The 24,064-nt window shown below is 49.0% G+C and overlaps 2 protein-coding genes across 3 annotated transcripts; both read left to right on the top strand.

Annotated features, from left to right (window-relative positions):
* The first annotated feature begins 2,835 nt into the window (after positions 1-2,835).
* Timm44 (translocase of inner mitochondrial membrane 44) lies at positions 2,836-20,591 on the top strand. 2 transcript variants are annotated; one of them, NM_017267.2, is given in 13 exon segments: positions 3,890-3,955; positions 5,488-5,586; positions 9,995-10,165; positions 11,553-11,633; positions 11,915-12,064; positions 12,151-12,290; positions 12,584-12,669; positions 13,277-13,369; positions 13,458-13,582; positions 14,896-14,946; positions 18,214-18,303; positions 19,698-19,808; positions 20,071-20,591. In NM_017267.2, coding segments are annotated over 13 exon segments (1,362 nt in total). In that variant the 5' UTR covers positions 3,890-3,910; the 3' UTR covers positions 20,191-20,591.
* Positions 20,592-21,095: 504 nt separating this feature from the next.
* Positions 21,096-22,707, top strand: Ctxn1 (cortexin 1). The gene is given in 2 exon segments (NM_001109935.1): positions 21,096-21,309; positions 21,713-22,707. A coding segment is annotated over 1 exon segment (249 nt). The 5' UTR covers positions 21,096-21,309; positions 21,713-21,730; the 3' UTR covers positions 21,980-22,707.
* The last annotated feature ends 1,357 nt before the right edge of the window (positions 22,708-24,064 follow it).

Here is a 24,064-nt window from a genome sequence, read left to right as displayed (position 1 = left end):
TCCAAGCTCTATACACAACAGAGATGCTGTATTTTCAGCAAGGGATGGAAGTGTGTGTCTGTAGTCTCAACACTTGGGAGGCAGAAGCAGTAGAATAGTGAGTTTGAAGTGAGCCTACGCTATAGGCTACAGGGTTCCAGCTTTCTCAGCCTCTTCCCAAATCCCCAAAAGAAGCTGTATTAGAAGCCCAGACTTTAACAAACTTGTACCCACTACCCCTGTGTTCTTCTAGTCTGACGCTGGAACAAGACTGTGTGCTATCTAGTGTTTTGCCAACTTGGCACAAGCTATTGTTATCTGGGGAGAGGGAACCTCTGTAGTATTAATAGTTTAATAAATCCTAGTGCAGTGTTCTTCCCGCCACAGACCATTTATGTTCTCAAATAAAAGACACACACAGCCTTTATATTTAATATACCTTAAATAGCACAATAGCTGGCAGCTGCCTAACCCCCATACTGTTAGAATCTACCTCCCACAATAACTCTGAGTTACTACTGACTAATTTCTATGCTCCATCTTGGCTGCTCTGATTCTCACTCCTGCACATTCTTCCATGGCCTCTCTCTCACCTCTCCTATACACTCTCAAGCATGGTGACTCCCTCTTCTCCCATGGCTGCCACTCTCCTCCTTCCTCCTGCTTCCTCCCAATCCCAAGCTTGGGAACTCTAAATCCTTCTTTTCTCTCCTTTTCCCAGCTATTAGCTGCAGGCATCTTTATTTAACAATCAGAATTAACTGGGGGCAGGAAGCTACTGCTGATTCCAAATCTTGGCGGCCAGCACTTAGCATTAGAATACAAGCAGCATTAGGCCAACCTACTATAAACCTCAACTGAAAAAACCTCCATCAGACTAGCCTACAGGGAAGTCTGTAGATCATTTCTCGGTGATTGATGTTGGAGGGTCCAGTGCACTGTGGATAGTACAGTTCTTAGTTGTAAACGGGAGGTAGCTGAACAAGCCTGGGGGAGGGAGCCAGTAAGCCATGTTTCCTTTAGTCTCTCAGCTTCTGCCTCCAGTTGCTGATCTGACTGCTTCATGATACAGTGACCTGAGAACTGTAAGGTGAGATTAAACCTCTCCTCCCAATGTCTTATCACAATAGAAAGCAAACTAGGTCAAAGTTTCTCACAGAAAACCAAAGTAGAAGCCTTTTCCACTTACTTTCTCCTAAGTGTGATTTCCTGAGAGACAAGTGTGTCTATCCACAAAGTCTGGGAATATATGTTTCCTAGTGTCTACTTGCCTCTTTTTCATTATTTCGTATTGTAAATTCATTAGTAATTAATAGAACTGGCAAGATGGCTCAGTGGGTAAAGGTGCTTCCCATCAAGCCTGACAATATGAGTTGGATACCTGGAATGTACATGGTGGAAAGAGAGATCCGATTCTCAGCTTTTCTCTGACTACATGCACACACACACACACACACACACACACACACACACACACACACACGAGAGAGAGAGAGAGAGAGAGAGAGAGAGAGAGAGAGAGAGAGAGATTAAGAAAAAATTGTGAAGACCATCATCAGGCTAGCACCCACATTGAGGTTCACAAGGGTCAGGGGTTGGGGATTTAGTTCAGTGGTAGAGCACTTGCCTAGCAAAGTGCAAGGCCCTGGGTTCGGTCAAAAAACAAAAAACAAACAAACAAACAAAAAAACAAACCTCAATTTCAGAGGATCAAAACTTTTTTTTTTTAAAGATTTATTCATTTCTTATATATAAGTACACTGTAGCTGTCTTCAGATACACCAGAAGAGGGCATCGGATCTCTTTACAGATGGTTGTGAGCTACCATGTGGTTGCTGGGAATTGAACTCAGGACCTCTGGAAGAGTAGTCGGGTGCTCTTAACTGCTGAGCCATCTCCCCAGCCCTCAAAACCCTTTTCTAGCCTCCACAGGCACTGTATGCCTGTTGTGCACATACAAACACCCATACATATCAAATAGAAGTTTTTTTAAACGAAGAGTTTGATCTTCTTTGCTAATTTAGAAATACTACATAAACAATGTGGTGGTGTAAACCAGAAATTCCAGCACTTGCCAGACTGACATATAAGAATAAGTTTGAGATTTATGTACGTAGGCTACATAAGACCCTGCCTTTGGGGGAAGGAGCTTCTGTGAGACATTGGGTCCTATAAAACACTAAATTATGTATGTATATATGTATGTATTATGTATGATGTCATTAAGAACCGAAGTCCTCTAATTTCTCTCTGGTGGATTCTAGGCCTGTACATTCTAGCCAATCCCTTGTGTCACCCAGGAATGCATTCTGTCGCTGTGCTGTATCTCCAACATGTTTTTTGTTTTATGTTTTCAAATATGTTTGTTTTCTTAGCATCTTTAAGAAGAATAATCTAATACCCAAGACTGATGTCTCAAATGTTTAAGGCTTAGCATCTTAGGAACTGACCATTTTCCAGAGATATAATCTCATAGTGAGATAGTCACTGGTCCTATCTCTAGTTTTCTCCAGTGAAAGCTGCCTCTTTTTAAAGGGATGAAATATCCTAAGTGCATGGTTTATTATAACTTCCGCAGGGCAGGGGCATTCCTCCATGGCCTTCCCTCATGTCTACGACCACAAACAGCACGGTCACTTTACACTACTTTCTTCTCTTGGCCATATCTTCTAAATCCAAAATATCATGGAGGTGCCAAAATAACAAAGACCTGTGCTTTTTAAAGTAAGATGGTCCCGTTTAATTGAACTAATGGAGGACTAGACCCCAGTTAGCCAGTGTTAATTATCCTTTTCTGAGCCAGAACTAACAGGTGTCTCCCTACATCACTTAAAGAAGAGGTTTGAAATTCTTTTTTTTTTTTAAATTTTATTTATTTTATGTACACTGTAGCTGTCTTCAGACACACCAGAAGAGGGCATCAGACTCAACACAGATGGTTGTGAGCCACCATGTGGTTGCTGGGAATTGAACTCAGGACCTCTGGAAGAGCAGTCAGTGCTCTTAACCGCTGAGCCATCTCTCCAGCCCCCAAGGTTTGAAATTCTTGCTCTTAGAGCAACTTGCTTACTAGTAGGTCAATCCATCGTTGTCAAGTACATCTAGAGTTAATCAGCTTTGGCTAGTTTTCAACTAAATATATTTTCTAGCTCACCCACCTACATGCCTGTCTCTAACACTACTACCATTGTCCTGTCTCAGAGCTGGAAATGAGACTCACTTGGTAGGTTGCTTGTTTAGTATGCACAAGATCCTATGTTCCATCCCCTGCAGTGTGCATAAACCTTCTGTCATGGTGCACAGCTGTCATCAAACTTGGGAGGTGGAGGCAGAAGGACCCAACATTGAGAAGTGAGCCATCCCAATTCTGGACTGAATCCTCCTGCCTCTTTGTAGTCTTCTTAATTTTATGTGTATAGGTAATATTGCAGCATGTATGTCTATGCGTGCCTGGTGCCCTTGGAGGACAGAAGAGGGCATCGGATCCCCTGAATCTGGAGTTATAGGCAGTTGTGAGCCACCATGTGGGTGCTGAAAAATGAACCCGAATTCTCTGACAGAGCAGCCAGTGCTCTTAACTGCGGAACCATCTCTCCAGTCCTCTGTCCTTTCGTGATTCCTACCCTAACATGGATGGTCTCACACAAACGCCTTTCTCCCTGAGCCTCAACCAGAGGCTTACCTATCATAAACTCTGTCCCCTTTCCAGGCTGGATCGCAGAATTCCTGGTGTCCTGAACTAGAAGAGACTTGGACCTGTCCAAGTTTGTCCATTTTCAGGCCCTACATCACAGAAGGCCAATCGTGTTCCTTTCTCCTCTACCGCCTCCCCTCCCTCGGGTTTTCCCAGGCTGGTGCTTCTGCTCTAGACCGTCGCAGCTGATGACGCGATCGATGAGCGACGTAGGAAGGTCACACGGGCTTTTCCAACATGGCGGCCGCAGCTCTGCGGGGCGGCTGGTGCCGCTGTCCGCGGGTGAGCAGACTCGTGGGGCTGGTAGGGCAGAAATAAGGGGTCTGGACGCTCGGCTTTTAAAACTTCCTTCTCTTCATTCCCTGATCTCTCGTGGTTTTTCCTATGGGTTCCACGGTTGGGTTAGGGTTCGGTCATTGGGTCAGCCGAGGCTTAGGAAAGTAGCAGGAAGGCCTTAGGGCGGGAACTGATCCCCCATCCCCTCTTCCCCCGCATCCAGCCGTGATGCGCGAAGCTGCCCGGGAACTGGTCACCTCTCACCTGTGGATCTGTTCCCTGTGGATCTGAGTCCGTGGTTTCTGGGGGAGACGATGCCCCGTTGAGAAAACAGCTTGATGGAAGTTTTGGATTTTTTTTTTTCTTCAAAGTGACATTCACAGTTCGCGTTTGAATGTCAAGTTCTCTGCTTAGAGTGTGTCCTAAATCGCCACTCCTAAAGATCAGTGTGGAAGTGTGGGAAATAATTCATGCTCTGGATAAGACCTAGAACTCTTGATTTAGGTTAATGCCTGTTATACACACTCAGAATATAGTTCTTTGTAGTACCATTGTATAACCCAGTTTCTTTAGGTTAAGGAACCAGAAACTCAGGTTAAGCAATCTGCTCATAGCCCTGGAGCTACTAGGTTGCTGATCTGGTCTAAAGCCCAGATCAGTATGATTCCACCATCGACTATTAGGAGGAAGGAAAATGTAAAACCAGTTATACTCCCAAGAGCAACCTTCAGTAATTATAGCCATATTTGTATGCATTTGGACCTTGAGAACTTGTTTGGAGGATCTACATGGGAAAAGCAGATATATGCTTGACCAAAGAAAGGTCATCCTCTTTGACTAAGTGTGCAACTTTGGGAAGAATACACACAGAGCTGTAAGGGAGGAAGCGGGAAAAAATGAGACTAACCAGCTAGATCATCCAAATCAACCCTCACAGTCAGTTGGGTGACAAATGATACAGCCTGATCCTCTTCACTTCTGAACCTGCGTGAGTTTCAGATGTCACCAGTGATTAAAAAGTGGAGAAGAAAAATTGGTAAAACAAAAAGAGCATTCAGTTTCAGTGAACCCATGCTGGACACGACTGCACACAACTACAGTTCATCATTTGGTAGGATCAACAAGGGCCTTCGTCATGCGGTTACTTGGTTCTTTGCCCAGAGGGGCTCTGCATTTAGAAACAGACCAGGGTATTGCAGGTCTGTTTCATAGTTTTTCCCTGTACCAAGAAGGTACTGGTTTGTCTCAGAAAGTTCTCATCTGTCGCTGTTGGAGAGAGGCAAAGGTGGAGCAGGCTTCATTAAGTAGTGGGTCATAATCTTATGTTTATGCTGCTTTCGTGGTTTCCTGATACCCATCCATGTTCTCCCTGGTTTCATGTGTGGGACTAAGTGCTGGAGGTGCAGATGCAACATACTCTCTTTCTACCTAATTACAGTGGCTTCTCAGATGAAGTTCAGGTCAGCACCTGACTCGGGGTGACCCTCAGAGTTACCCTCCTTTCTGAATGGATCTTTCTCTTTTTCTTAACCTGTTAGAGGTGCCTAGGCAGCGGAATACAATTTCTCTCCAGTCACAACCTACCCCGTGGTGGTTCAAGCTACCAGATAAGCCGGCCAGGAGGAGAGCTGACGCTGGTGAGTGACCCAGGAAGCCAGGCGGCAGACCCCAAGAGAGGTCTGGAAACAAGTCAGGCCAGCACTGCCACTTCAGGGAGTGTGGTGTGCTTAGGGCCTTCAGAATTACAGAGAGCAGCAGACCTTGGTTCTGAATGTCCTGGGATAGGCTCAGTCAGCCTCCTGTTTTCTTTTGCTAGCAACAAGGCACTTTTACCTCACAGAATAACACATCCACTTAGCTGTGATTGCTAGAAAAGGCATCCTATATCCTGTATCAAATTCTGTTCTCCCTCTCTGGCTTCTGTCTGTTTGAGTTTCTCACTAAGCATGGGTGTTTAAATATGGGAATAGAGTCACTTCATCTTGCCTTGGGTGTGTCAATGACTGAGTCCTCAAGTATGCATGCCAGCCAGAGCTCCTCAGCTTCTTCCTGACCCTGTCCTGCAGCCATTCTAGGAGTGGGACAGTTTCCCGTGATTCCGTCCCCTCTGTTGTTTCCCCTTGTGGATTGATAAGACCTAAGGAGGCAGTCAGCCTTCAGCCACTATACCAAGCCTGACATGCATCAACTACACATGGCCACTCCCATTGACTTTTCTTTCATTTGAAAGATAAAATGTCATATAGGGGGTTGGGGATTTAGCTCAGTGGTAGAGCGCTTGCCTTGCAAGCGCAAAGCCCTGGGTTCGGTCCTCAGCTCCAAAAAAAAAAAAAAATGTCATATAACTCAAGCCAGCCTCTGTGTAGCGAGGAGCCCCTGGTCCTCTTGCTTCCATCTCCTAAGTACTGCAGTTTCAGGTGTGCAAGACCTACAGTTTTGTGAGTGTGCGAGTGTGTGAGTCTATATTTGAATGTTTGTGAATGTGAGTTTGTGGCCTTGCTTTGGTATCTTACTTTTGACAGACTTTTATCTTTTAGAGCAGTTTTAGGTTCACAGGAAAATTAAAAGGGGTGGGATGTGGCTCAATTGTTAGAGTGCTTTCCTAGCAAATAAAGCTTTAGATTCTGGGTTGGGGATTTAGCTCAGTGGTAGAGTGCTTGCCTAGCAAGCGCAAGGCCCTGGTTTCGGTCCTTAGATCCGGGAAAAAAAAAGCTTTAGATTCTATAACACAGCATATACTAGACTTAGTGGTGCACAATTTTCATTCCAGCATTCTGGAAATAGGGGCAGGAGGGTCAGGAATTTATGGTCATCCTTATCTACTTAGCAAGTTAGAGGCCAGTCTAGGCTACATGAGATCTTGTAATAATAAATAGAGTAGCCTAGGCGTCGTGATGCATGTTTTTAATCCTAGTACTAGCTGGAGGAAGGTGGAGCTCTAAGGTCTAAGCTATCCTGGTCTACTCTACATAGAGAGTTCCAGGGTAACCAGTACTTCACAGCGAAACCCTATCTCAACAGATCCTCCCTTTACCCCCAAAGAACAAATAAAATTAACTAATAAAAAATTAGCAAAAGATGCTGAGTCTCCCTGGCCACCTTCTCCCCTTTCCTGCTCACAGGTTCCTGTTGGTCATTGTGGCTGACACTGTTATAGCCAGAGTGTATAAGCTGTTAGCATCTGACTCTGGTTACTTCAGGTCTGTGTCTGTGTTACACATTCTGTGAGGTTCTCATAAGTGTACAAGGAGTTGTCTCTATTAGTGCAGAGAGAATACAGAACAGTTTCACTCACTGGGCATGGTGCTGCAGATCAGTAATCCCTAGCACTTGGAAAGTGGAGCAAGAACTTCAGATGTTCAGCAACCCAGCAAAGTCAAGACCAACTCCCTATCTCAAATCAAAGTCCTCTACATAAATAGTAAGAACAGAGGCCGGTGAGATGAGTGTGTGGGCAAAAGTGGTTACTATACAAGCCTCAGGACCTAAGTTCAATCCCTGGAACCCCCTTCTCAAGTTTCCGTGTGATCTTTACATACAAGCCATGACAATACACCCATCATTGTCAGTCACTGTCCTGAGTGAGCCTCTGCTTGTTCATCCATCCTTCTTTAGACCCTTTGACAAACATCAGTACTTTTACTGTCTTGGAGTTTTGCCATTTTCGGAATAGCACACAGTTTGTGGCCTTTTTATATGGTCATAGATCAGTTGATGTATGTATGTTTGTATGTATGTATATGTATGTATGTATGTATGTATGTATGTATGTATGTATGTATGTACGTACGTACACAGTGTTACCTTCAACCTGGGAGAACACTCACAGCCAAGGAAATACAGAAGAAACTAGAGGGACAGTGCTCATCAGCCCCCCTGGGCTAATGTTTAGCCAGCCTTATTATACACCCCAGGACTCGCCTCCTTGCCCAGGCAATGGCTCTATCCACTGTGGGCTGGGGAACATCCTACATTAATTATTAATCAAGATATTCCCCCAATAGGCCAGTCTGGTCTGGACAATCTCTCAACTGAGACTCCTTTTTCTGGTGATTCAAGTTAACAGTTACAAGTAACTCTCAACTAGAAGTACCTGACACAGTGTAAATACTATGTCAGTAGTTGCTATGCTGTGATTTTAGGGAATAATAAAAATAAAACAGGGCTGGAGAGATGGCTCAGTGGTTAAGGGCACATGCTGCTCTTCTTGAGGACCTGAGTACATCCGTTAGCTTTTTTTTTTTCTGCCTGTAACCCCAGTTCCAGGGTAGTCTGACACCTTTGAGCTCTGTAGCCACATGCATTCATGTGCACATACTCACCTCTGCCTACATATGATTAAAATAAAACAAATAAATCTTGAAAAAGAAAACCAAACCTCCATGTGTTCAGTTTTGGGTTTTTTGTTTTTGAGACAAGGTCTTGCTATGTAGCCTGGAACCTGTGATGTAGACCAAGTTGGCCTCAAACTCACTAAGATCCAAACCAGGTTTAATTGCAAAATCTCCATAGATCAGCCTCTTTTTTGTCAACATTGTTGTTTCTTGAGCTTAGTTTTTGTTTTTTGGGGTTTTTAAAATTTATTTATTTATTTTATGTATGTGAGTACACTGTTGCTCTCTTCAGACACACCAGAAGAGGGCGTCAGATCTCCATTACAGATGGCTGTGAGCCACCATGTGGTTGCTGGGATTTGAACTCAGGACCTCTGGGAGAGCAGTAGGGGTTCTTAACCGCTGAGCCATCCCTCCAGTCCGAGCTTAGTTTTTAAACATTACTATTATTTAGAGAGGAGCGTGTTTGTGCCACACTGTGTGTGTGGAGGTTAGAGGACAACTTGAAAGAACCTGCTCCTTCCACCATGTAGGTCCCAGGGATGGAACTTGGTCTTTTGAGTGCTGGGATTACAATCTGTGCCACTGTACCTGGCTCAGAAGCTTGCTTTGTTTCTACTGTACAGTTATATAAGGCCATTGAATGCAAGTATGTGACTGACTTCTAACATATTCCTCCCCCAATACTCTTCTCTATTTTTCTAAGATTTATTTATTTATTATATATGAGTACATTGTAGCTGTTTTTTCAGACACACCAGAAGAAGGCATCAGATCCCATTACAGATGGTTGTGAACCACCATGTGGTTGCTGGGAATTGAACTCAGAACCTCTGGAAGAGCAGTCAGTGCTTTTAACCACTGAGCCATCTCTCCAGTCTCCTCTTCCTTTTCTTGACCCTCCCCCTAGTCTCTTGTATCCCCAGCTTTGACTGTACTTCTCTCTCTCTCTCTCTCTCTCTCTCTCTCTCTCTCTCTCTCTCTCTCTCAAACACACACACACACATACACACACACACAAACACACACACACAAGTTGTTTGATGTAGCTACAAAATCTCACACCCACATCTGAGCAAATGCACAAAGTATTTGCCTAAATCTGGCTTAAATTTACTTCATATGACTTCACATGGCTATTTCCAATTGTATCTATTTTCCAGAACAGCATATCACTTGGTTCTTTCCCCTAGACATCTTTTTTTCTTTACATAACTCTGGCTGTCCTGGAACTCACTTTGTAGACCAGGGTAACCTTGAACTCAGATCTACCTGGCTTTGCCTCCCAAGTGCTATAATTAAAGGTGTGTGCCACCATATGCAGCCATAACTTCATTCTTTATGGCTGAAAACCTCCATGTCTTTGTCCATTTCTCTGTTGTTAGACACCTAATGTGGTTCTGTGTCTTACATATTGTGACTAGTGTGGCAGTGCACGTTGCTAAGCAAGTTTTTACTTTTGACTTGTGGTTGATAATATCAGTACATAGGAACCTGAGAACATATAGGCCTTATAGTGTAATTTATCATGGGTATTCCTGTAATTCAAATTCTGTTATAGTAAAAGAGACATCTATTCACTGTTAAACACCACTGTCAACAGAGGGGAGGAAATCGGGCACTCAATGCTAACCAGATGTTACCGTGTGTGCCTTGCTTTTCAGTGCCTTGCTCTTAATGTTTCTTTTCTTCAATTTTATATTCCTTCTAGACTAAATCTTATTCTTCTGGGAGCAGAAAAGGGTTTTTGTCAGGCTTGCTAGATAACATCAAACAAGAATTAGCCAAAAACAAAGAGATGAAAGAAAGTATAAAGAAGTTCCGAGATGAGGCCAAGAAACTAGAAGAGTCGGATGCCCTTCAGGAAGCCAGAAGAAAATATGTGAGTATCTCTGCCCCATCTTTAGTCCCTGGACCAGAGCCACTGGGGAAAGGCAGCAAGTCACAACACTGATTCAAAAACATCAGAGCAGGAGCGGGTGGCCTAGGCCTCCTGACCTTGCAGGGTTCTGTGTGTGTGGCACTGTAGTTAGCTAATCCAAGAGTGGTCACTCAGTTTGGCAAACCCGTGCAGCTCTGTCTCCAGCACTGTAGATGGCACAGCATAGTCACCAAAGTAATTCCTTTTGGGAAAGCTCCAAGACATCCCAGAAAGACAGCTGTATCATGTGACTCGTGACAGCTTAGAGACAAAATGCTAATAAGAAAAATGGGGCATAATGCTGGTGTCATTCAGTGCTTGCCGCTGTCTCTTCTTTTGTGTGTGTTGTGTGTGTACACGTGCACATTTATGTGTGTGAAGGCCAGTGGACAGTGTCAGGTATCTGTCTGCCTTTACTGGTTGCTACCTTAGTTTTTTGTAGGGTCTTTCCCTGAGCCTGGAGTTCACTGAACTCTGTTGAACTGGCCAACAGTGAGCATTAAGGATCCACCTGTCTCCGCTGCCTGGAATCGTCACCTCAGCCTGCTCCAGCACTGCACTACCTGCCTCGACTCTTTATTTCACATGACTGTCTGCCAATGAGCACCTGAGCCTTAGGGTGCAATGCTCTTAGCCGGGGTCCTCTGCATTTGGTTCTATTGTTCCCACCAGTTCCAGTTCCCCCAGGACTGCCTTTCCCTTCTGCGCACTTCCAAGCTGTTTATTTGGAGGACACTCCTTGTGTGGCTTTAGCCTGATGAAAGATGGCCTTGTCCCATCAGTAAAGAATGAGTTATCTGGGAACAGAGCAGGCCAGGGACCCAAGATTGAACTATAGAAATAAAATGGCTTTGATGAGTAGGGGCTTGGCAGAACCATCTCTCTCCACTCAGAGAAAAAGACCCAGGGCTTGGGGATCCCATGTTCTGGAGGTAGCTACCAAGTGGACAGGCATGGGTGTGGTTTGAATAGGTATTACCCCCATAGACTCATGAGTTTGAATGCCTAGCCCATAGAGAATGACAGGATTAGGAGGTGGTGTTGGGGGAAGTATGTCACTCTGTTGGTTGGGCTCTGAGGCTCAGATGCTCAAGCTTGCCTGTTGTGGCAGATTCAGAGGCAGACCCCTACCTGTATGCACCATGCTCCCACCGTGAGAGTGACAGGCTAAACCTCTGTAGTGTCTTCACTACAGTGTCTCATGCTGTCTCTTCATAGCAGTAAACCTAAGACAGTGGGGTTGAAGCTCTTCACAGAGTTTAAGCAGCCAGTGCTCCTGGGAACCTTTAAGTAGATGATCAAGTTCACTATTATATCCAAATAAAAGGAGGGAATTCTTTGATCCTAGAAAACCATCGAATCAGAAACTGTGCGAACTAGTGAAGCAATAAAGAAGAAGCTCGGAGAATTGACAGGCACAGTGAAGGAGGTAAGGCTGAGGCTGACCTGGCAAGGACTGAAGGTAGAATGGAAGGGACTCTCCACCCAGTTCAGGGGACAGGTAGATGTGGCTCCTCTTAGATGGACAGTGTCCAGTCCGTGCTAGGTTGGGCTTCCTCTCAGTTTTGATAGTTGTTTCTCATGGCTGTGAATCCCCGTCCACTCGTGCTGTTCTAGGGAGAACCTGAACTGTGAGGGGAATGCAGTGTTATTCTCAGGGCTGTGCTTCAGACCTGTGCAACATCCTCCCCTCTGTCTCTGTCTCAGTAGAGTCTTGATGAAGTCAGTAAGAGTGACCTTGGCCGCAAGATCAAGGAAGGAGTAGAAGAGGCTGCCAGGACAGCCAAGCAGTCAGCAGAGTCAGTGTCCAAGGGCGGGGAGAAGCTGGGCAAGACGGCGGCCTTCAAAGCCATCTCCCAGGTGAGTGAGCCTGGCTCAGGCCAGGCAGGAGTAGGGACCCGGCCAGTGGTGGCTCTCAGCAACCATAGGCCTGCTCTCCCCTGCAGGGTGTAGAGTCGGTGAAGAAGGAGATTGATGAGAGCGTGCTCGGACACACAGGGACATACCGCCGGCCTGAGCGGCTCCGGAAAAGGACAGAGTTTGCTGGAGCAAAGTTCAAAGAAAGCAAAGTGTTCGAGGCTAATGAGTAGGTCCCAGACAGGATCCTGAGTGGTCCTGACCAACTGGTGTCTTTTTTTCAAGGTCCCCTGGGAGGGGCCCGTACAAATGTGCTTTTCTCTCGGGGTCCTGGCTCCCTGCAGAGAACTGGGGTTTGAGAGAAAAGGTGAGGGAAAGAGAAGAAAGAAAACTACAGCTGCAGCTCCTGGATTTGGAGCCATTATCTACCTGCTATCCTCCCACTGGTCCAAGGAGGGTGTGGGGCCTAGGGTGACCTCTGTGGGGCTAGAGTTCACTCTTGCTGCCTGCCTTTTTCCACAGGGAAGCATTAGGGGTTGTGCTACACAAGGACTCCAAGTGGTACCAGCAGTGGAAGGACTTCAAAGATAACAATGTTGTATTCAACCGTGAGTGTGGCTTGCCTGCTGGGTCCTGAGCAAGACAGTGGCAACAGATCCTAGCTGTGTACTAGAAAGAACCCCACTTTATAGAAGGAAAGATGGATCAGACAGGGTTACACACCTCCTCAAATCTACCCACCCAGCTAACCATAGATCTCGTCACTAAGAGACTATAGGTCCAGCCCTCAGAGAACAGTTATGTTGTCAGGAGCCCTGGGATTAACAGAGGTGGTGTCAAGACCTGGGCAGACTCTGGGACTGCTCTTTCCTTTGAGCCAGCCACAGGATTTCTCCAGGGGTTGAGTAGGAGAGCCACTGGCTACTTGCTCTCATCCCTTCTCCTGTGAAGACCCCTGGAGGCCGGGATGTCCTCTGTAGGGTAGCAGGCATCCCAAGGTTTATACAGCCTCAGAGGCTATAGCTGAGTCTCTGCCTTTCGCAGGTAGGTGGATAGATGATCCACATTCTGAAGTGTGGGCAGGCTCAGGCCCACAGATGGCTTGCCTAGAACTGACCCGTGTCAAGAAGAGGAGTCTTGCAGGGAGTTCTCAGAACTGGAGTCAGGGTATTTCGTCAGAAGGCCCCTTCCTCTAGCTCCTGTATGTATCCATAGGCTTCTTTGAGATGAAGATGAAGTATGATGAAAGTGACAATGTTCTTATCCGGGCATCCCGGGCCTTAACCGACAAGGTCACTGACTTGCTGGGTGAGTGTGACTTCAGGGCCATTCTTTCTTCTCTGGCTGCAGCCAGGTCGGGCAGCTAAACGCTAACCTGAGGGCTCCTCTCCTGCAGGAGGTCTTTTCTCAAAGACAGAAATGTCAGAGGTGCTCACGGAGATCCTGAGAGTGGACCCAACCTTTGACAAGGACCGCTTTCTTCATCAGTGTGAGACTGACATTATCCCCAACATCCTAGAGGTGCGAGCTGCAAGCTGTGGCGGGGCCCTGACCTGCTGGACCTCCTCCCCATTCTGGGTGGCACCCTAGGAATGCGTCTAGATTACGTCAGAACTCAGTTACTGAGGCTGATTTCTGAGCAGATACTTAGCCTCTGGTGCATCTGCAGCCAGGTCGCAGCCTGGGAGCAGTGTCTCTTGGCCTTCCCCAGCTATGGAGGCCTGTGTCCTGCCATGACAATTAGGGTTCTCAGAAGGGAGCGCTGGCCTCCTCCTATGCTGTGCTGGCTCCACCGATAGCTGTGGGGGGTTCTTGCCTTTTCCATGGGGCATGGTAACTCCAGGTTGGGTTTCTCTGTTTTTATGGTTAACAGTCATGACTCTTGTCCCTGAAGCTCTATATTGTGCCTCCTGGTAAGGTGTTCCTAAAGCCATTTCCAGAGATTCCTGGGAACAGACCAGGAGCCCCAGCTTTTCAGGCACTGGGGAGAAGCAGACAGCTAGTACATTCTCATTCAGCCCCAGGGCACCTGGGTCAAGAAGAGCCAAGAAGGTCTGGAGCCACTGTCTCTGGCAGTCCTGGCATTTGGTCTCAATTGTTCTTGCCTCTTTGGTTTGTAAGCCAAGAGAATGAAGCTTGTTCAAGTCACAGAGCAGCACAACTGTCTTGGCTGGTTGTCTGTCTCTACCTCTCTGAAGCACTCATAAGAATAGGGCAGGATTTGAGGCAATCCTACTCGGGTCAGGCCAGGCCCTCATTGCACCCTTTTCAATACCATGAGAAAGCCCACCAACCCCCAGGCCCTCTTCCTTCCACTTACCTCCTATGGTTTATCCTCTTCTCTCTCTTTCCAACTTCCCAGCTCCTTCTCATTCTTTGGGCAGGACTGAGAGGAAGGGGCGAAGAGAGCTGTCACCAAGAACAGCAAGTGTCACCCAGGCAGCCTTTTAGGGCTGCATCACAACTGTTTCTTGCTCACTCTCTGGGCACCTCCCTCACAACTACTTCACTCTGTAGCCTGCCTGATTCTAACTGTCCAAAGCCTAGTCCTCAGGAAGGTGTACCTGGAAGGCAGCTCCTCCACCTTGAAGACTCCCCTGCTCCCCATGTCCCCTGTTCTCCTTGTCTTGCACTCAGAAGACCAGAGCCACAGGAAGATAAGTGAAGGGACTTGTCTACTCCCACTCAGGACACCCACGGCTGCCTGTCACCTAACTGTCTCTTCCCCAGACCCAAGCTGGCGGGTGGGGCTCTGAGGCTCCAGGGAAGGCTGTTGCATTCTGCTGCAAAAGGCTCACTCACCTTCTCATGCTTATTTCCTTTTCCCGACTTAGGCCATGATTTCCGGGGAACTTGACATTCTCAAAGACTGGTGCTATGAAGCTGTGAGTACTACTTCTCTCTTCAGCCACAGAGCAAGGCAAAGCAGAAATCAAACACTGTCAGAAGGGCTAGGGTGCGTCTCAGGCCCAGGCATTGTTGTAGCATGTATCTTGGGTTCCATACCCAGTACGTGTGCATGCAGAGTGTATGCACATTTATGTGTGTATGCAGGCAAGTGCATCTGGAGGCTTGAAGATTGATGGTGGTTGATGACAGTTACCCTTCACCTTAAATGGCGGCAGGGATTCTGCTGAACCCAGAGCTTGCTGTTTCAGCTGTCCTGGCTAGCCAGCTTGCCCATGTGCTCCCTGTTCCAACCCACTGGGCACTGGATTTACAGACAAAGCTTCCACATCTCTCCACCTTTTATGGGGTCTTCAGATCCAGACTCCTGTCAGTTCTCAAGCTTGCATAGAAAGTGCTTTACCAGCTGAGCTATCTCCCCAGAACCCAGAGACCGGTTTGGGTTAAAGAGAGTCACAGAAGTGATTCTTTTTTTTTTTTTTTTTTTTTTGTTCTTTTTTTTGGAGCTGGGGACCGAACCCAGGGCCTTGCGCTTCCTAGGTAAGCGCTCTACCACTGAGCTAAATCCCCAACCCCCACAGAAGTGATTCTTGACACAGATATAAAATTTCTGTTGTCTGTTTTCTGCCCAGCGTAAGTGACAATGATCAGGACCCCATGCAGGATGGCCTGGGATGCACAGGTTGCCGGCTTCACATTCAGGAAGGTGATAGAAGAGCTCACTTGAATGTATGGAGTTTCCCTGGCACTTCTGAGCCCCATACATGGTAGTGACAGGTGCCTCAAGGCGATTATGAGAGTTAATTGTGAATACTTCAGTATTCAGTATTCCCAGCAGGTCCTCCCTGTAATAAGATAATGTAACAAATATTAAAACAGAAATGTGGGTAGACTTCCTGTCGCGCGGAGGAAGGACATTGTGTCCTGAGAGGCCCTAGCTGCTTCCCAGAGTCAGGGCTCGAAGTTCCCAGGGTCGTGGTGAGCGCAGGCTGTGGGGAGGCCCGTGTCTGCACTGTGAGCACATGCTGTCTGCTCTTTCCTGGCAACCTCTCTGTCCCCATGGAACTCCTGCTCTCGTCTGCTCTGCTCTGGCCACCTTACCTCACCCTGCTGCCTTCTGGCTCTGTCTCTCCAGGCAGGGTTGTGGGGTTTTTGTTTTGTTTTGTTTTTCTTCCAGCTTCTTTGTGTGAAGCAATCTAGAGCTGTTTTTTGGCTCATCCAATTCTGTGCCAAGCTCACAAACAACTTGGGAAAAGCAGAGGAGAAGATCTGTCAGATTCTCTTTTTAAATACTCCCCTGCACTGGTGACTAAGCCAGTGGGCATTTAGGAGAGAGAGTTTTCTTCCTCCTTTCTCCTCCTTTGGAACCACGAAATCGTGGCTGATCTCTCTCCAAGAATGGCCTGATACCCCCTAGAACACAGCTGAAAGTCTAGTTGCTCCCAGTGAGGTGCTTTTAAAATGTTATCTTGAAGAAACGCTGGATGTGGGGCATGGCACTATTTTTAGTGCTTACCTCACATGCCAGAAGCTATGAGTTTGATACTCAGTACTGCACACGCCAGGTGTGGACACAACTGTCTACCATCGGAGCACTGGGGAAGTAGAAGCAGCAGAGTCATCTTTTTTAAAGATTGATTTATTATACATATATATATATATAAAATCATTCTTTCTACATGTGTGCCTGCAGGCCAGAAGAGGGCACCAAATCTCATTACAGATCGTTATGAGCGACCACGTGGTTGCTGGGAATTGAACTCTGGATCTCCAGTCCCAGAGTCATCTTTTGCTACATAGAGTTTACAGCCAGCTTTAGCTACATAAAGCCCTTATCTCTATAGCAATGAACCACAGAAACCCACTAGGTAGGGTTGGCACTGCTTTTGTGTATTATGTGTTTGTGGGTTTGTGCCACAATGCATGTGTAGAGGCCATAGGACAATCTCAGGTGTCGGTCCTCATCCCTTACCTTGTCGGGACAGGGTATCTCGTTCACCACTGTGTGCACACCATGCTAGCTAGGCAAGAGCTTCCAGAGATTCCCCTGTCCCCACTTCCCATTTCACTACAAGGACGCTGAGGTTACAGACGTAAATGCCCAGCTTTACATGGGTTATGGAGATTTAAACTCAGGTCAGAAAGTGCTTAGTCCACTGAGCCTTCTCCCCAGCCTAGCACTGCTGTACCCATGCTGCTCCCTGCCTAGCACTGCTGTACCCATGCTGTTCTCCCCAGCCTAGCACTGCTGTACCCATGCTGTTCTCTCCAGCCTAGCACTGCTGTACCCATGCTGCTCCCTGCCTAGCACTGCTGTACCCATGCTGCTCCCTGCCTAGCACTGCTATACCCATGCTGTTCTCTCCAGCCTAGCACTGCTGTACCCATGCTGTTCTCTCCAGCCTAGCACTGCTGTACCCATGCTGCTCCCTGCCTAGCACTGCTGTACCCATGCTGTTCTCTCCAGCCTAGCACTGCTGTACCCATGCTGTTCTCTCCAGCCTAGCACTGCTGTACCCATGCTGTTCTCTCCAGCCTAGCACTGCTGTACCCATGCTGTTCTCTCCAGCCTAGCACTGCTGTACCCATGCTGCTCCCTGCCTAGCACTGCTGTACCCATGCTGTTCTCTCCAGCCTAGCACTGCTGTACCCATGCTGCTCTCCCCAGCCTAGCACTGCTGTACCCATGCTGCTCCCTGCCTAGCACATCAGTTATGCCCACATCACTTACGTCCAGAACACCTTCAAACCATGTTCTGTCTTAGTTGCCTCCAAGCTGAAACTGTTCCCATGTGGCCACATGCCCCTCTGGCTCTTAGGGAGTGAAAGGTGGCACCTCAGTGTTCTGTGAGAGATGCCACTCAAGCAGTGAGTTCTAGGGCCCACAGGTTTGGGACAAATCCTGGAAAAGACATCTGATTCCAGGCCAAGACTCCAGGGGAGGCTGGGAACCGTAGAGATCAGCCAAGAGTCCCCCAGCTTACCCTGGGAGTGTACTCTGGATGATGCTGTGAATTACCTACTACACTGATTAATACTGCTCCTACTTGGAAGTAGGCTCTTTCCATAATGAGAAGTGTGCGGGTCTGGCCAGCGAAGGAAGAGTGGCAGCCTTCTGAGCTTGGACCTGTGCTCTTGGCTTCTGCTGGTCTGGATGCTAGGGCACAATAAGGAGGCTGTAACGGTGGTTGTGACCCTGCCCCTATCAGTGGCTAACTGTGTTGACATATTGCCTTTCATTGCAGACCTACAACCAACTGGCCCACTCTATCCAGCAGGCCAAGGCTCTGGGCCTCCAGTTCCACTCCCGGATCCTGGATATCAGCAATGTGGACGTAAGTCACCCCCGAGGACGCAGTCAGAGTGAAGCACAGCGGACATAGCTATTAAATGAAGCCAGGACACTGCTGATTCCCACCACTCAAGGCAGGAAGATTTTGAGTTTAAGGTCAGCTTAGGCTACAGAGTGAGTTCCAGGCTAATCTAGGTAACCTTATGACACAATTTCAGAAGAAAACGTAAGAAGAAGCCTGGAGATGTATGTCAGTCGTAGAGCATTTGTAAGGCACCAGGGCTGAATTCCTAGTATGTAGCAAACAACTGTGTTGACCCAAAGTTCCCATCTACTGCGGTGGAATCCTAAGTGAATTCCAGCCAAACGACATGGCTTTAGTGAGTGATTGCTCGATGTTTGCTTGGTTTTCAGAGGGCTGGTCTGTACTTGTGTGCACATATTAGCACACATACTACTCATACAAAGAATGAAAAGTAAAAAGAACGAACTTGTATGCAGTGAGCCAGGCGTGGAGACACACAGCTAGAATTAAGCACTCTAGAAGTTGAGGCAGGAGGATCCTAAAAGCTCAAGGGCAATGTGGGCTAAATACCTTTATTGTAAAATAGACTTTGTTAGTGGGCATGGCGGTTCAGACCTATGATCCGAGCATTTGAAGGCTGAGGCAGTGGAATTCAGGGCCATTCATATCTATAATGAGTTCAGTCCCAGCCTATGTTACCTGAGATCTTGGGTCAAAATAAAAGTAGGCTTTGCTGGGCTGGGGATTTGGCTCAGTGGTAGAGCGCTTGCCTAGGAAGCGCAAGGCCCTAGGTTCGGTCCCCAGCTCAAAAAAAAAAAAAAAAAAAAAAAAAAAGGAGGCTTTGCATTGGATAATTTTGCTTACATGCAGGCCAGCATATTTGGTAGGAAGCTTATTACATTTGGTGTTTTAGTGAGTTTTTGATAATAATTTCAAATGTGTTTATCAAGAGGCCACTCATCCTGCAGCCAGTAGCACCTGTGTTGGGCAGGCAGCGAGCGTTGCCGAGGCCTCCAGTGCCCTTGAGCTCCATTGGCAGTGGTGCTCCTGCCTCTGCAGCATGGGCCCCTGACTGGCAGTGCAGCTTCAGTCATCAGGACTTCTTGCCTTATGGGAGCTGCAGGCCAAGTGGAGCCAACTTCCTTCCTCTACCCCTTGGCCTTTGTGAGCCTGCATGGACCCAGTGTGGAAACAGAAATTCCACTGTTGAAGGCCTGGAGTTGTTGATGAGAAGGAGCTCACTGGGAAAAAAATCACTCCTCCAAAGTGGGGAAGGGCAGTACCATACGTTTAGCGGAGCAGAGTGTTAGACGTTTTGCCTACAGAGGGCAACTGTGGCTCTGCATGTCCAGGGCTGTGAGTATGGGGTGGAGATATACTATTCTAAGGCCCACACTCCGTGTTTCCTGCAGCTGGCCATGGGCAAGATGATGGAGCAGGGCCCCGTGCTGATTGTTACCTTCCAGGCCCAGCTGGTGATGGTGATCAAGAACCCCAAAGGCGAGGTGTTTGACGGTGACCCGGTGAGTGGAAGGGAATGAGGCTTGGGATAGCTTCTCCTTCCCTGTGCATGCCTCCCCTGCATAGACCCCAGCAGGGCCAGGCAGGTTCTGGAGTTGGAGAGTAGCACAACTAGGAGTCAAGACCTTTTCGTCTGACCAGTCACCAGAGCCAGCAACCCCGGCACCCCTTCCTATGGCCCCTCCTAGATCCTTGCCTGTCTCCCTCAGTAACCCCTCTGTACACCCACCAAGCCTGACCCCTAACCCTGCTGGGTCTCCACAGGACAAGGTGCTGCGAATGCTGTATGTGTGGGCACTCTGCAGAGACCAGGAGGAGCTCAACCCTTACGCTGCCTGGCGCCTTCTGGACATCTCAGCCTCTAGCACAGAGCAGATCCTCTGAGGGCAGCAATGGAGTCTAGGCAGCTCCGGGCTAGACCATCATGGGGCAGACACACAGAAACACTTGGGCACATCTGATACAGCTGTGAACTGGCTTCTGCCCCAAGTTCTTCACGACAGCTGTGAAACCAGCTGGACAAGGAAAGAGCTTGGGGTGTCTAGCAGGAGGGGGAATGTTTCCCCGAGTGTCACAGGGGGGATACTGGCAGTGTCAGAAGGCCCCAGCCCAGGACTCCTGTGGGGTGAGGCCTGGCCTGCTGTTCTGAGTAGTCCACTGGCTTTGCTTGCCAAGCCACTTTAGGTCCTTTTTTTTTTTTTTTTTTTTTTTTTAAATCAGTGCTCTTACTTCCTGTACATAGCCTAAGATCTGAACATAATAAAACACCAGAGCGCAGAAGAGCAGTTTGAACTGTCTCAAGTGTACATCTCTGCTGGGAAGGGTGGGACTGAGGGCCTGTCACAGACCTTCTAGGTCAGTAAAGGATGGTAGCAAGAGTGCTGCTTCCTCAAGCCAAGACCCTGCCCTTTTGTGGAAAAATAAACATTCCAGTTGTCTGGGGTCTCTGTTGAAATGGGGGTTTCCTGAGACTGAGCAGCTTAATGCTAATAGACAATGTTTGGGGGCATCAGGGTCCTTTAAAAAGAGACTGGTGAAAGGGGTTGGCCGGAAAGAATAGGGATACAAGCATTGAGGTCAAGGTGAGGCTTCCGTGCCAGAGGCTAGTAACTGCCCCTGGCCTGGCGAGGTCCTGGGTGCTCTAGGAGCTGGAAGCTAGGGTCGTCAGAGCTGACACGGTGGTGGGAAGTTCCAGTCTCCGGATAGGCAGGCCGGGGCGGGGTCACAAGCCCAGGCACCGCTCCTTACACTGCCGCCACCCCCTCGCAGCCCCGCCCCCGTCGCCATGGGAACAGCCGCGGCGGCCCGGCTGGCGCGCGGCTCTCCATCCTCGCTTGGTCTCCACCGCTCCAGGGGCGGATGGGGTGGGCTGAGCCGGGGCTGCCACAGCCTCCGCCACTACCGCCGCCACCCGGGGAAGACCAGAACAAAGCAGCGCACGAGTCCCAAGAAAGAGAAAGAGAGAGGGGCTGCAGGGCGGCCGGTCCCCGTCTAGGACCAAGGGTGAGGGGGGCGCGCTGTAGCCCGGGGAGGCGGCTACGGTGGGGGAGGGGGTCTTGGGCCTGGGAGAACAAAGGGAGCGGGGCGGGGACCAGTTCCAACAGTGCAGCTCTGGTCTGTCCCAGTGCGTTCGCACCTGTTGTGCGCGGGCTGGGCAGATCTAAGCTGACCTGTCCCAGCTCTCAGCGACCCCACCTGCGCGCACCGCTGGAGTTGAGTCCCTGTGTGGCTGTAGCGGCGGAGCGCACAGGCGGGGCATGGGCGTAGCCCGGAGACGACAGCAGGGATAGGGATGATGCTGTGAGATACAGCAAAGGGGCGACTCCAGAAGGGGTGGATGGAGGTGCAGGAAGGGCATAGCCTCATCCCCGCGGACCCCGGGGTGGGTACCCCCCTCTCTCCGCAGAGCGCGGCGATGTGAGCTATGAGTGCGCCGTGGACACTGTCACCGGAGCCGCTGCCGCCATCGACGGGGCCTCCGGTGGGCGCGGGCCTGGACGTCGAGCAACGCACGGTGTTCGCCTTCGTGCTCTGCCTGCTCGTGGTGTTGGTTCTGTTGATGGTGCGCTGTGTACGCATACTGCTAGACCCCTACAGCCGCATGCCCGCCTCGTCCTGGACCGACCACAAGGAGGCGCTTGAACGTGGGCAGTTCGACTATGCGTTGGTGTGATGAGGAACCAGTCCCGGGCAGGTCCTTAGAGAGATCCCACAAGGGTCGGCCCCGTGGAGGGGTGCCCCCAGCCTGGACTGCGCTCAGGGTTATGCCTAGATGCCCTAGCTCAGAGTTGAGGGCGTTCGGAGAAGTCCAGCCCTTACCCACCTTAACCACCCATCTTCCATCCTGGCCAGGCCAGAACCCCCCACCTGGTGCCTTTATCTGCCCTGTCCCCTTCTCTACACACTCATCCTCAATGCTGATCCCTCAACACTGAATCCCTAGTGAGCGAAGCACCCGGCACCAACCTCAGCCTTCCCCAACAACCAGGCATGTTACATCCTTTCCTGGGAATGCGGACTCCTCTTATCTCTTATTCCTTTCCCCCTGTTATGGTCATCAGCAGTGTCAGTGCACTTCTTGAGTTCTGGCCCTGGCAGGCAGGCTCTCTTCGACTCACATTGGACACTGCCTACCTATAATGCACGGTACAGCCTGCCCCAGAGACAGACCCCAAAACTCCACCATGGCTGCTGCTTGTGTTGATAATGTCTGGCACTTTATGTGCAGGAGTACAAGGAGGCTCATTCCCTTCCCAGACCCGGCCCCAGCACAGGTTAGAGTGCCTTTCCTTTGCCCCACCTCTCCTATCTCCCCCCATGTCCCCATGCCCTTCCCTGCCTATCACACCTCCCTGGCTCTGAACGGTGGTGATGATAATAAAAACTATTATTGAGTGCTTACTGCGTGTGAAGCGGATTGCTGAGTTAGCCAGTCCTGTTCTTAACCTGTTTGCTTCTGAGTGTGACAGCCAAGGAGCCAAGCTCCTGTTAGGATCCCCCATTCTACCAGCCAGGGGACTGGAAGTCCAAGCCCCCAAAATGACCTGCCCCCGAGTCATTGATCTGAAATTAGAATCCAAATCTGCTGTTGCCTTTTAGCTGCTGCCTGATTCGTGCAAACACCCAGTTTCATACACAGCCCTTCATGAAGTAGCTTTGGAGGTGGGGGGCTAGGAGCCACCTCTAGCCCCCTAGCTCATGGTATAGTTGAGTCAATCCCACACAGATGCACTCTTCCTCTTGACCTAAGGAGTCACAGGGGACTGTGGGGCGTTAGCCTAGAGGTTATTGTCCAAAGACCATACCTGCAAGCCCCAAACTTCTGGGCCTGGTCCCTCATCTCCATCAAGTGTCTCAAAAACTGCGGGTTTGGCTTCGTGGGGCTGTGACTAGGGAGTGGGCTGGCTTGGCTCCACGACCTGCCTGGGAGATGTGTTGAGATCCTCAGGGAGCCGTGTGCAATGTGTGTGGGGAGAATTGAGCTTTTCTATAAAAGGAAAGCCGTGCGAAGGCACAGCTCAGGGAACAGAAATTTTACTCTCAACTTGTTAGGCTTGGGGGAGGGTGCAGTGGTGGGAGGGCACCTGTTTCCCCAGAGACCTAGCTCCCCGGCCTGTGCAGACTCCATCCTCACAGAGCAGCTGGAGTTCATGGTGGGAAGGCCTACAGCATAAAGGAGTGAGTGGTCCTGGGGTTCAACGCTACCTCATTACGCCCTGCAGCTCTGAGACCCATACCATCCTAAAGCTCCTCCAGTTCTGCCTCCCTCTTCCCTTTATTTCCAGGGCTGGTTGAGGCTCCAAGACACTTCCAGGGATACCTCCTTCTTCCTCCAGCCCTCGGCCAGTGCCCCTGGGGAGTCCTCCCTGCAGCCAGAGCTTTGCTCCTTCCATCAGGCCACACCGCCAACTCAGTCATCTGCAGATGTATCCTTGCTCTGCTCTGAAAACTTACCCCTGACACCTGTCTCCCACAAAGCCAGCCCAGCTTCTCCCTTCCACCTACATCTAAGAGCCATCCACATGGTCACCAAGGAGCCCCTTATGCTGAATTAGGCTCACTCCAGGTAACGACTTTTTAAATTCTTGTAGGTTTGTGAGTGCATGACACAGGTGTACATACTTGTTTATATAGTTTGTGTTCAGTCAAACGACTTTCAGGAATTGGTTCTTCACCTTTACATGATTTCAAGGAATTAATCGCAGACGCCAGGCTTCGTACCAAGTACTTTACCCTTGCTGCTCTCTCACTGGCCCAG

This window comes from Rattus norvegicus, chromosome 12 (genome assembly GCF_036323735.1).
Source record: "Rattus norvegicus strain BN/NHsdMcwi chromosome 12, GRCr8, whole genome shotgun sequence".
Lineage (NCBI taxonomy): Eukaryota > Metazoa > Chordata > Mammalia > Rodentia > Muridae > Rattus > Rattus norvegicus.
This window is presented reverse-complemented; position numbering and strand designations above follow the sequence as displayed.